The sequence below is a fragment of the Lactuca virosa genome, chromosome 5 (genome assembly GCF_052849685.1).
Source record: "Lactuca virosa cultivar CGN04683 chromosome 5, Lactuca_virosa_CGN04683_v6, whole genome shotgun sequence".
NCBI classification, from domain to species: Eukaryota; Viridiplantae; Streptophyta; class Magnoliopsida; order Asterales; family Asteraceae; genus Lactuca; species Lactuca virosa.
In genome coordinates, this window is record NC_136430.1 from 448135542 (window position 1) to 448149745 (window position 14204).

At 32.3% G+C, this 14204-nt stretch overlaps 1 protein-coding gene across 1 annotated transcript; it reads left to right on the plus strand.

The window, feature by feature from the left end:
- The first annotated feature begins 3204 nt into the window (after positions 1-3204).
- Positions 3205-4456, plus strand: LOC145114254 (uncharacterized). The gene is made up of 2 exons (XM_079050256.1): positions 3205-3607; positions 3672-4456. Exons 1-2 carry the CDS (start codon positions 3205-3207, stop codon positions 4454-4456), a joined length of 1188 nt encoding a protein of 395 aa, XP_078906382.1.
- The last annotated feature ends 9748 nt before the right edge of the window (positions 4457-14204 follow it).

Here is a 14204-nt window from a genome sequence, read left to right on the forward strand (position 1 = left end):
TGTTATGTTTATTAAAATTAGTTTTTTTCTAGAATAAAACTGATAGCTTCTTTTATATTTTTTTAGAAAATTTATATTTTTGTTTTAAAATGTACTTCCTTTTTTTTTAAACGACGGAGTTAGTGTTTGGCGGTTAGTATCACGAAAACAGTTAGTATTACGAAACCATCAATGCCTGGATTAGAACTCGAGACTCCCAATCTAAGAGGCAAAACCTCTACCAAGTGGACTAGTCCCACTTGGCTTTTTACATGTTCTTTTTAGTATTTTTTTTCAATGTTTTAAGACTAGAATTATTAAAATTTCGGTTGAGAACTATTTTCAGATTATAAAATTACTACAGCAGTTTGCAGATGTTAAAAAACAAGCATGTTTCTTATTACAGACTGCAGCCGTTTGGTCCACCTCTTTTGCTGCAGAGGGTTGCATAGATGGTCCGCAAACTTCATGAATTTTCACTTCGAAAAAACAAACAACACCTAAATCTCGAAGCAAAATGAGTAATGGTAGCCTAATAAGTTTATTGGGTTCTTTTTTGGTTTGACCTATGTTAGCCCTTTAGTTAGGTTTAACCTAATTAGTTTCAGATATCCCCTAATCTAATAAATAAGTACATTTTTGTCACGTGGCATTCTCTTAGCCTCCCCCAATTGATTTATCCCGCTCCTATCATCTAACTGAATTTCCAAAATTGCCCCTGCTTCTTGTGAGTTGTATTACATACCGTATTGAGGTAGTTTCCATAATCATTCTTCCATTTCGCCTAAAATAATTCTCCAGCTCTGATTTAGGCCTCGTTTGATACGCATCTTTCCAGGTCCAAACAAATCTTTCTGGCTGAATGGACCGGAAAGACTGTCACAAAAGAAGGGGTCTTATCCGGTAAGATATGTCTTTCCCATAAAGCACCAAAATCATATCTTTCTGGCTGAATGGGCTGAAATTATACACCAAACCCCGCCTCTTTCATTCTTTATTGGATTATTAATTTTTTTAAATAACTTTTTTTTAAAATTTATTTTTTATTGAATTATTACTTTTTTTTTTCATCATTCAGCACAGTCAATCAGATGTACAATCAAACAGCATGGTTTCCTTCCCAGTCAAAAAACTTTCTCAGACAACACTTTACCAGACATCACTTTCCCGGAAATAAACTATCAAACGGGGACCTTAGTCAAATCGAATCCCTACCAAATATACCCACAGAGCATTTCACCAAGATTTTGGTTTTCAAACGAAAGATTATAACAAATATGATTGCTAATCTATTCCAAAATTAACGCTCAACATTCCAAACTGAAAGCGATAAATCAGGAACTTCAACAAACGAATTTGTGTATATTGATTTTGTCTCATCTTCATTTGATTCAAGCTCTTCAATCAACATCTTCTTCTGGTTCTCTGTTTTCATTTCTACCTCTTGAGCTTCGTTGAATCGCAAACACATGTCTGGTATGTTGCTTCGTCTGGTTTCACATCTTCTAGCTCTTCTGCCATCGAGGTATTCCTCTATTCCACTCTTGTATATGTCAATTTTGTTTGGTTATAATCGTTGTGTATGCTTTTCAGAATCAAGTTGTAGGTTTGAAGTTCACAACTTCAATCTTTATGTAAGTGATTCTAAATTAGAATGCATATAAGGATCATCAGAACCCTATAGTGTTTGTAAGATGAAATTCGAGAGTTTGAATTGGAATTAGATCAAAATTAGTTCAAGTAGCAAGTAACAAGGAACAAGGAATTAGTGTGTTATGTGTGTGAGACTATATGTGTTATTGTGCTTGTATGTGTGTCATTGTGGCTGTTAGTGTGTTAGTGTTGTTGTTGTTGGTGGTGGTGGTGGTGTGTGTGTGTATGCTAAACTTTATCTTTTCACCCTATACATTGCACTCTAGGTGTTTGAAAAAATGGTCATGAGAACTTTTTTTTCTTATCGAACACTGTTATTTTAGGGGTTGGGTAAGAAAATGTAAAATTATGTTTTTCGATATTAGTTATTTTGGTATTCTTCATTTTTAGATGTAAAATTGCATGTATTATATAATAGTGGTTCTTTCTTTTTAATGATTGGTTTATAGTCACTAAATTTGATGTTCATTTTTGATTTAGCTCATGGAAATATTATATTTCTGTTTTGAAAGTATTACTTAATGCCAACTGCCAAGAGTTTCCAAGAGTGTTAGGTAGGTAAATACTCTATTACATTGACTTATTTGAAAAAAAAATCAAAGTTATGGTTATTATTTCACATTGGGAAGAAATAATGATATGTTTTTTTTGCTTTTGAACTTTGATGTAAGCATGGAACCTGGTGGTTTTGCAGCTTATAGGGGCATAGCATGTCAACTTTGATGTAAGCATGGAACCTGGTGGTTTTGCAGCTTATAGGGGCATAGTATGTCTGACACTACATCTTAAGGCTGGTTAAAATGATTGATGATATTTATGTTGGGTTGTGCTATAAGTACCCCCCTTAGCTGATTTTACCCCCCTAACATCAATCTAATCAAACTTTTACATTTGATTTGACATTATTTTTTTTTTCTTTTTTTTGTTTTTTTTGTTTTTTTGTTGTTTTTTCTTTTATTAATAATAATAATAATAATAATCAAACTTTTACTTCGATGTTTAATACGATTTTTTTTACGTTAATGAAAAGTACATGGTTAAAATAAGATAATTTTTAATTTTTTCTAATCGTATATTAAAAAAATCTGTACATACATTAATGGTAGTAAAACTTCCATTTTAGTTAGATTAAGTTAGTAAAAATAAGTTAATGTTAGAAAAAATCGAACATAATCTCGTGAAAAAATCTGTAATATTAACTTGTTTTATATATTAATATATATAATATATATAATAATAAGCGACAAATCATGCAGGTACTATTTTATTTTATATATTAATATATATAATAATAAGCTAACCATTTACTTTTTTTAATTAGGTGTTCTCGATTATCTCAATCGAGTCTGGTTGGATAAATACAAAGAAAATTTTGTATCTGCTTGGATTAACCAAGTTTTAAACTTTCACAACCACACCAACAATAGAGTTGAGAGCCAACACGCGAAGTTGAAAAAATTCTTGCAGACACAACATGCTACCTTAGATAAAAAATTTTATCGAATAGAAAAGGTAGTGGAATCGCAACACACTGCGATAAAAGATATTTTAGAAACAAACCGAACTAAGTTGATGCGTCGATACAACATACCCCATTTTAAAGGTTTGTGTGGAAATGTTTCACACCATGCATTGGAAAAAATTAGACAAGAGTTTGACCGACCTGACGCACATCAAATAACTGAGGACGATTGTGGTTGCCAATTGCGTCGTAGTTGTGGGTTACCTTGTGCCCACGAAATTGCAATTTACTCATATGCGGACCAACCAATACCATTATTGTCTATTGATAAATTTTGGCGTAAGCTTGATTTAATCAATTTCAAAGTTAATGATGATATTAATTTTCGTTTCAAAGAGGGTGTGGAATTATTAAAAGAAAGCTACGTTGAACAGTCAAATGAACGGAAACATAGTTATGTCAGTAAATTGTGGGACATATTTTCACCATCAACAACTACAGTTGTTGATCCAGGTACTATTTTTTTTAATGTATTAATTTGTATAATAAAATGCTAAAAAATTACTTGTTTATTCAGATGTTCATAAAAATACTTGTGGACGTCTACGATTGAGCAAACAAAAGTCCAAAAATGTAGGCCACAACACCCCACCTATACCAAACCCCACCCCTACCAACACTCGTAGACGTAGTTTTTCTACGAATAGAACAAATAATATGGATACTAGTGACCTTGACTTAAATCGGGAACCAGAGAGGCATAGCACGTACTCGTTTCGCGAACATTCAATGTCCAATTCATACTTTAACCAAGATCAACCATCTTATACTTCAATCCCACTTATGAATGAAATTCCACATCAATTTCATCCATACGTCAGGAACATTACAAATGTCGAAGGAGATGGAAATTGTGGATTTCGGTCTATAGCAGTTGCTCTTGGTCGTAGTGAACATGATTGGCTTCAAATTAGGTACGATGTATACAACGAGTTATTATCACACTATCAAGAGTATGCTATGATTTATGATGATGTTCATTTTTTAAACCGCATTAGTCACTCGTTGAATTACTCTGGATCGGGTTTTGCGATATCGGAGTATTGGTTGATTATGCCAGACACTGCTATACTCATTGCTAACAGATACAGTATTATCGTTATTTATCTAAGCAAACAAGGTTCTTCAACGTGGTTCCCACATCGATATGGCCCGCAAGACATACCAAACCCTGCATATGTCGTTATCGCCCACATTCACCCTAACCATTATGTAATGGTTGATTTACAAGGAGCATATCCAATGCCTGATGTTTTGTCCAGGCTTCTCCGTACATACAGATCAGAACATTCGGCTGCATGAGAAACATTGTATAGTGCTCGACTAAATGTTTTCAATCCGTATAATGCACCACGCAATACACAATTGTAATTCCGATTTTATATAGTCGTTCGAATTTATAATGTCCGATTTGTAAAATGTTGTTTGAAGTTTATAATAATAACAGTAATAATATAAATATTAAAATATAAAAAAATATTTAAAAACTGATTTATATAGCCGTTTGAATTTATAATGTCGTCCGAATTTTAAAATTTTATGCGAAATTTATAACAATTATAATAATAATAATAATAATAATAATATAAATTAAAAAAGAATTAACAAATAAAAATGTCGTCCGAATTTTAAAATTTTATACGAAATTTATAACAATAATAATAATAATAATAATAAAAATTAAAAAAGAATTAAAAACAACTAAAAAACAAAATAGGAAAAAAACAAAAAAAAAACAACAAAAAGACAAAAGATCAAATCAGGGGGGTGGGATTGGAAAAGGAGGGGGGTACTTATAGAAAATCTGGTATGTTGCTTCGTCTGGTTTCACATCTTCTAGCTCTTCTACCATCGAGGTATTCCTCTATTCCACTCTTGTATATGTCAATTTTGTTTGGTTATAATCGTTGTGTATGCTTTTCATAATCAAGTTGTAGGTTTGAAGTTCACAACTTCAATCTTTATGTAAGTGATTCTGAATTAGAATGCATATAAGGATCATCAGAACCCTATAGTGTTTGTAAGATGAAATTCGAGAGTTTGAATTGGAATTAGATCAAAATTAGTTCAAGTAGCAAGTAACAAGGAACAAGGAATTAGTGTGTTATGTGTGTGAGACTATATGTGTTATTGTGCTTGTATGTGTGTCATTGTGGCTGTTAGTGTGTTAGTGTTGTTGTTGTTGTTGGTGGTGGTGGTGTGTGTGTGTATGCTAAACTTTATCTTTTCACCCTATACATTGCACTCTAGGTGTTTGAAAAAATGGTCATGAGAACTTTTTTTTCTTATCGAACACTGTTATTTTAGGGGTTGGGTAAGAAAATGTAAAATTATGTTTTTCGATATTAGTTATTTTGGTATTCTTCATTTTTAGATGTAAAATTGCATGTATTATATAATAGTGGTTCTTTCTTTTTAATGATTGGTTTATAGTCACTAAATTTGATGTTCATTTTTGATTTAGCTCATGGAAATATTATATTTCTGTTTTGAAAGTATTACTTAATGCCAACTGCCAAGAGTTTCCAAGAGTGTTAGGTAGGTAAATACTCTATTATATTGACTTATTTGAAAAAAAAAATCAAAGTTATGGTTATTATTTCACATTGGGAAGAAATAATGATATGTTTTTTTTTTGCTTTTGAACTTTGATGTAAGCATGGAACCTGGTGGTTTTGCAGCTTATAGGGGCATAGCATGTCAACTTTGATGTAAGCATGGAACCCGGTGGTTTTGCAGCTTATAGGGGCATAGTATGTCTGACACTACATCTTAAGGCTGGTTAAAATGATTGATGATATTTATGTTTAGTTCAATAATTTTTTAGTTCTTACAGGGACATATACACCACATAGATCACTTCACGATGAAATTGATGGTGTAAGAACTATGTTAGTTTCTTTTAATTTGTTTATTGTTTATTTATAGTTGGTACTTGGTAATTTAGTTTCATTTTCTTTAATGCCAAATCTCCACCCAACTAAATTATTGATTAAATTTTTATATTCATTAGTTTAACTCCTATATTGTTCATACTTGCATTATATATATTAGAACTTTCTAACTATAAATTTTTATGTTCTTTAATTTTAGATTTTGTTGTATTGTCGGTGACTTTCATAGTTTTTAGTATTTAGTTAAAAAGACATGGGTTTGGTATAATAGAAACACCAGATGATTTTTTTGTAGACGCATGTAGATTTAGTATATTACATTGCAAGAAGTAATCCCATTCATTCGCTTTATACCATCCTACTATTATTATGTTAATAGTATTTTTTTATATATTTAGTTAAAACGATGTTTTTTATGAATTTGAGTAACATTTATATCAAGGAGAAGCTACACCTTAAAGAAAGGAGATTAAGTGAGGAGGATGCATGGTTAGCAATTTAAGTTGGTGATTGGACGATCATCTTTAAAGGGATTATTTCCAACCAAATAATCATAATCTGATTGATGGGTTGATTATAGTTACAGATGGTTAGGTAGTTTTACATTTCATTTTAATAGTTAGTTTTGGTCCCCTATTCCTAACCTGGTTCTTTATATCCAATTATAGCCGATTCATAACCTGTTGTTTCATATCCTATTCAACTGATCCTGATTACCCGAAAGTAACATTGAAGTTGACCTTTTTTAATTCATAGTTTGGACGTGGGGATCTTGGAAGATTGGGGATTTTGGGTATGGTAGAAAGGTGACAGTTGGTATGATACATTCATTAGGTTTGGTTAAGTTTTGGTGTTTGTACCCTTTTCTTGTGTATCGTGCTCTATGTATGCATAACTCCATAGTTTACCAAAGAAGATGTTACGTATGCCACTCCAGTTGAATTTGATTTAGTATTGATCATGGTCTGGATTTAAGAATTGCAATTTTCATCTTGCCTTCCATCCGGACGATTTTGCTCTTGATGATGGTGTCATGTTTTTTGGAAAATGTTGATGGATTCTGGTGATCAGGCAATAAAAAATTTAGTTTATCTTAATTTGAAGTTACATACTATTTGTGGTCCCTTGGTACATGTCAAATACATGGGTGGTTATGGTGCAAACTAGATATGGTCAAGTTACAGGTTATTTGGTTGGAGATTGGTTATACTTGAGAATTGGAATTATAATTTCGTTTCTCCATTGATTTTGACAAATTTGTCCATGATGATGGGTCATTATTTAATGATGATGCTGGTGGATATTGTTGATAGTAAAACATTATACAGTGAATTTTAAGTAAACATAAGAATGCCAAGTGATTGGTTATTACAATTTGAAATTATCAGTAGTATTTTTCTTTCTCCCGTACATTGTCTACAATGCCCGTTAAATATAAATGGACATTTTTTTTCTTTCTCATACATTTACCTTAACAAGTGCAATTTAGGCATAATATTAGTATGTTAGTATGATGCTATTAAAGGTCAAATCTAATGCTACTTTAACATTTGTTTACTGTTATTCGTTTTAATTACGATTTGCATTGTTCATTTCATTTATTAGTGTAAAAGTGCAAAAGGATTCAAAAATGTATAGAAAATGGTACATTACGTCCAATTGAAGGGCATATATGAAGTCAATGACAACTTTTAAGTCTTGCATCATTCCATCAAATTTGGACAACTGAATATGATCTTTTTTGGTTAACAAGTATTATCATATTGCAAGTCTTGCATATGTAATACAATGATACACATCCTTTTATCATTCTTTTAATAAGATTTTTAATTTTAATGTTTATTAAATTCATTTTGGTTATGTTTAGTATATGATAAATAATATCAAAACATGTATAATGTTTGTTGAATATCAAAATATATATATCTATAATAAATAATGTTTGTTGAATATATCTATAATTGTAATTAATATTTTATATTTAACTGGTGATAATTTAAGAAATTAAGCAATGATCCATTTCTAATCGATTTTTAAATATATTTTTTTGGTATATGATCTACGTTCTTTGTTCTCCAGTATAATCTACAACAATTACCGTATAATATCAATGGAATATATACTTAACTTTCAATCTGCTTTCAATTGTTTGCAGGAAATGAATATAGGTAATAAAATATACCTCAAAAAACATTGAACAAATTGATGATAATTCACATATTAAAGTATGGGTGCTAAAGGTGTGGAACTTGATAAAGAATAATGTGGGTTGATCAATTGAAATGATCCTAATGGATGAGGTTTGTTGTAGTATTTTTTTAAAATCCCACTAAATATTACATATGTTTCAAGCAATTAAATTAATTGTTATTTATTTGATTTAACATGGTACAAAATACCATTCACGCGTTTTCAATCAAAACTTTTCAAGATTTGGTGAACTTTGAAAGGAATGTCAAACTTATATCATTATAAAACCCAACATGGCGGCTTTGAATAATGGTTTTAGTGCTACGGGTCACAAATAGACCATGACTTTAAATTGGAAAAGTATTCTAAAAAAATGTGAGGAATTTTCAGGTCTGGTGAATGGTTTTGTGTTTGACTTAATCTTACTTGTTATATTTTATTAAGTTATTAAAAAAAATACAGTATTACAATTCATAAGTTTTCTAAACTAATGATATATTATTTTATTACATAATCAAGTTTTTAATTCCATTTAAAATTAACACACGTGGGTTCTACGGGTTTAACCTATTATATATATATATATATATATATATATATATATATATATATATATATATATATATATTTCCTTTTGTTTGTATTTGTACTCTTTTATTATTCAATAATGAAACTTTAACAGTATTTTGTTTGTTAGTTCACATGTTATCAAAGCTATATTCTATCCATCGTTTATGGTTGTTGGAGCGACTTATACGTGAGGCTATGGCATTCTGCAGATCAATTTTCTGATTTGTTTATGTATTTTTTTTAGTTTGTTTTGTTCGATTTTTTCGTTTTTAAGGGTTTCAATTGTTGCTGTTTCGACGTTTTCGTACCACTTTTTGTATTTTGCGCTGTGAAATACCTTTTTTGTCGATTCTCGCCGCGGTAACACACCGTCGACGCGAAAATAACCTTTTTTCGTCGATATGTCGCATTAATTATTATCATCGCATCACGATTTTTGTTCGGAACACAGTTTTTCGATAAAATTCTCTGATTGTTATTGCAATATGGCTCCAAAAAGATGACTCTCTTTAGTTCATTAATACCCAACTTGATGACAAGAATTATGCTTAGTGGAGTTATGTTATGAAGATTTTTTTGTGAGGAAATAACATGTGGGTAATTGTGGCAGGTACACGAAGCAAACCAACAAATGTGAAGGCTGAAAATTATGCAACCTTATTGGAATCATGGGAGACTGATAACTTTAAAATTATCACTTAGATTAACAATTCTGTAATTCTGTCTATTGGTAGACAGTTGGAAAAATATGACACAACAAATTTAGTTTGGGATCACTTGGTTAGACTGTACACACAGTCTAATTTTGCAAAACAGTATCGGTTAAAGTTTGATGTTCGAGCCCCCCCCCCCCCCTAGAAAAATCTGAGTATTCAAGAGTTTATGCTTTTATGTCTGATTTGTGGGATCAATTGGCTCTTACTGAACCAGATGATCTAAAGGCCTTCCAGCCTTACATTACCAAAAGGGATAAGCATAATGTGGTTTAGTTTTTGATGGCTTACGTGGATCTATATTGCAACACACACCTCTACCCACTGTTGATTCACTTGTTCATGAGTTAATTGCTGAAGAAACTCACATCAAGTTACATGTTGACAACGGATCTAAATCTGTCACTACTCTAGTTGTCTTTGTTGTTCCTCAACGACCTCAGAACTCTAATCAGAATAGACCTAAAGTTGCATTTGATGAGTGTGCTTTCTGCAAAAAGGAAAACCATTGGAAATCTCAGTGCCCTTTGTTGTTAAGCAAGGGAAATCAAAAACAACAATAAGCTAGACCATCTGGACAGTTTCAACATCCTCAGCAAAATCGATATTCTGGACAGTTTTCGCCACACCCCTCTTTAACACATTTTCGTCCACCACACTGTTCACTTCTGCAGCTACACCTTCGATAGAGGATGAAATAAGTGTTACACCACCATCAGCTTTGGATCCTGGGGTTGTTGAAAAATTTAGAGATATCATTTCCTCAAATCATATTGACATGTCAACATCCATGTCTTACTCATGTATGTTTTCATCTAGTACTTCAGGTATACCTTCATCATTGTGGATATTAGATTTTGGTGCATCTTGTAACGCCCGTAAATTCGGACTAGATATTTAAGAGATAATAATAAATAATTAAAATCCTAAAACCGGGTAATCATTCGTCATGCGCGTTACGTACTATATAATTATTTATTATGTACACATCATGAGGGAAAATATTAAGTAAATAATCTTTTTGATAGAAGATTATTTTGGATAAATAACATTTTTGATAGAAGATTATTTTGATAGACGTATAATTTGAATTCCTTTTATAATCGGCGTATAATTTGAATTTGAACCGTTAACCAATCAGATTTTGCCACGTGTTGCCTTGGTTATGGGGTCGGTTACCGTAAAAGTCGCCACATCAGAAAAAGTGATCATCACGATTTCCTAAAATTTCGTGAAACATTGAACCGTTACCTCCGCCGAATGTTTCGTTGATTCCAATGTGATAAGAACCATCATATGTTTCGAATTGTCACCATGATTTTTCGTCATCAAGAGAACACCAGGCCTTCGCTATGAGGTTAGGTTCATTCGCTTGTGGGATTGTAAATCGAAATCATATGCCAGACTTGCGAAATCTAGGTTTCGAATTGGTATTACCCAAAACCTCAAGGATTCTAGTGCAAATGTGTGCCAAAGAAATTGCGGGAATTAAAATAAAAAAAATATGCGAATAGTGACATCAAATAACATTTGATGCGTAAGCAGTTGGATCCCGGGCAAAGATCTCTTTATTCGACATCAAGAGAGATCACGAAGTACTTGCGTGGTTTCCTGTGAAATACAATCGAATACTCCTCAATGGGTATTGAAGGGCCTCTTTTTGCATAGGTTTCGAAGGTAGGCTTAATTTTTCTCAATACCACAACTTAACATAAGTGTGAGTTGATTGAACAAAATTACTTGTATGACCATTGTAATCAAGAACAAGTGTGAGGTTGGGTAATATTTCAAAGTGACTGGAATTCAAAAAGACATTCAGACGGAAATCATATTCCAAAAAAATAAGATCTGGATCCTGTTGGGCAAAAATGTCTTGGTTAAAGAGCATTTTGTCAAGATCACGCATAACGATAGGAAAATGATTTTGAATATCAAAAAGTGTTACTAAAAACAAATATTTCATTATAATCTTGAACAAGATGTTCACCGTCAATTCCTTAGAATCTGGGATTGTTGGGTTTCACCATCGTCATGGAAAAATGAATCAGGATCATAAACACAGATTGGTGCAATATCTACATTCTGGTTGGTTTCAACTAGAGATGTCGAGGATATGTAGTGATGTGTGTGATTGTGAAGAAAGATTTTGGTGAAAAAGATTAGGTAACGAAACTCATTGTACCTCTTTCGAAATATATGGACATTGCAGAAATATCTTTACTCTAAATGAGAAGAGAAAGGTAGCTCTTCGACTAATGTGAATATAGCCTGATTGGGAAGGAACACTCTTAATTAGAGATCCATTAAGGCTTCGAACACATAGAGTATTTGAGGCTTAAGGTCAACATACAACAACATGCTTCTAGGGACACCTAACTAGTGTAGTAGTTCGAAATCATACCTATCCAATGTTTTAAAAACCGGTTTGAACCGACCGGTCGAACCGGTTGGACCGGGAACCAGGAGAGGGAGCGGTTCAACTATTACCGGTTTTACATTGATTTCTGAACCGGATTGAACCGGCCGGTTTTTAGAAAAAAACGGTTGAACCGGTCAAATAAACCGGTTAAACCGAATTAAAACACATGAAAAAAGAATCATTTACATAATAAACTTTGGTAATTTTTTTTCAAATCTATTTAGTTTTCTCTAAATAAAAACATACGGTAAATGTTATAAATTCTTTTGATGTGTTTGTATTCATAAAAAACTATATTTCGTTTCGGTATTATACTTTATTTTCTTTTTGACGTATATGGATTGATGTAAAAACTAAAACTTATGGTTATATGTTATTTTAATGTATTTGGATTTATCTACAACTTATTTTTATCTGTATTTTTAATGTTTGAACTTGTAAATATCAAATTCATAATTTCTATATGTATAACATGAAAAATATAGAAACCGGTTCACCCGGCGGTTGAACCGGGAACCGGTCACCATACCGATTCAATTAAAAAACCGGTTTTTAAAACATTGTACCTATCCCTCTTTTGAATGTAATCGATTGAGCATTCACCACCACATTATGTTGATTCAATGAGTCACAGAAAGGTTAAACACAATATAAAAAAATAAAGAAAATATTTTTGGATTTTTGTTTTTTGAAAAGTAAAGACAAAAATAAGAATATCTTTTTGGAATTTTTGTTTTTGAAAATTAAAGACAAAAATAAGAAAAACTTTTTGCAATTTTTGTTGTATACTACTGAAATAAAAAACAAAGCAATAAAGTGTTACCAAAGACTTTCGATGTAAGATGTAGCAACTCCCATAGACAGTATACATCGAACAATTTTCTCCTCATAAAGTGAAGTGTGATCTAAATCATTCAGAGGAATGTCGAAAATGAAGGTATGAGAACGCTGAACGGTCAACAATAACTTCTGAAAACTTCAGCAGTACTTCGACATTTGTTTATTCACGAAGAACCAAGAACAGAGTTTGCGTCAATCATTCCTAAACCATTCAAAATCCTTACAAATGATTTCTCATCCAGAGGTTTTGTGAATATGTCAGCAAGTTGATCCGTCATTTTGACAAAATGAACCTCTATATTACCATCTTCGACTTGATCCTTGATAAAATGACAGTGAAGAGTTATGTGTTTTGTCTTTGAATTTTGGACCGGATTATGACAGATGGGAATGACACTTTGTGAGTCACAATATAAATGGATCTTCTTCATATTGATTGCATAATCACGAAGTTGGCTTTGAATCCATATGACTTGAGAAGTGAAAGATGCGGCAGCAACATACTCTGTTTCGGTTGTGGAAATCGAAACACATGTTTGTTTCTTCGATTGCCAGCTTACAAGCTTCCCATCCAGTAACTGGCATCCACCAGTTGTGCTTTTGCGATCCAGTTGACATCCACCAAGGTCTACATCTGAAAAGGCTTGAACAAAGAATCTTGTATGCGAAGAATACCAAAGTCCCAACGACACTGTTCCTGTAAGATAGCGAAGGATGTTCTTCACAACAGTAAGATGTGGATGATAGAGAGCTTTTAATATATCCCCAAAATGGGGTTCTCTTGGGTTCGATTGATACCTGACACAGTTACATACAACAAACATGATATCATGTCTACTCGCATTTAAGTATAAAAGAGAACCTATCATGCTTCGATATGTAGTGAGGTCCACAACTTGCTTTTCCAACGAAGGATTCAAGCGTGTTCCAGCAGCCATTGGTACTTTCAATTTTGTGATATTCGTCATACCAAATCTTTCAAGCAGGTTGCGCGTGTATTTTTCTTGATTGATGAAAATTCCTTCCCTGATCTTACAAATATTAAACCCAGAAAATTATTTATTTTGCCCATCATGCTCATTTCGAACTTACTTTTCATTAACTCTTCAAATTCCTTCGACAATAAAGGGTCATTTGAACCAAAAATTATATCATCGACATAAATTTGAACAAGCATCAGGTGATTCCCAACTTTCTTTCGAAATAATATGGGATCAACTGATCCTTGTTTAAATTTTGCAAGTTTCAAAAAATTGGTTAAGGTTGCATACCAGGCACGAGGTGCTTGTTTCAACCCATAAACTGCCTTATCGAGAACATAACAATAATCAAGATAATTATCGTTGACGAACCCTAGTGGTTGTTGACATAGACTGTTTCCTTTAACTCACCTTTCGAGAAGGCACATTTGATATCCATTTGAT

Bases quoted from the DNA above. Each gene is read 5' to 3' on its own strand.
- LOC145114254 (XM_079050256.1), top strand. From the start codon at position 3,205: ATGCGTCGATACAACATACCCCATTTTAAAGGTTTGTGTGGAAATGTT. The intron at 3,608-3,671 runs GTACTATTTTTT...TTGTTTATTCAG, and splicing joins AACTACAGTTGTTGATCCAG to ATGTTCATAAAAATACTTGT.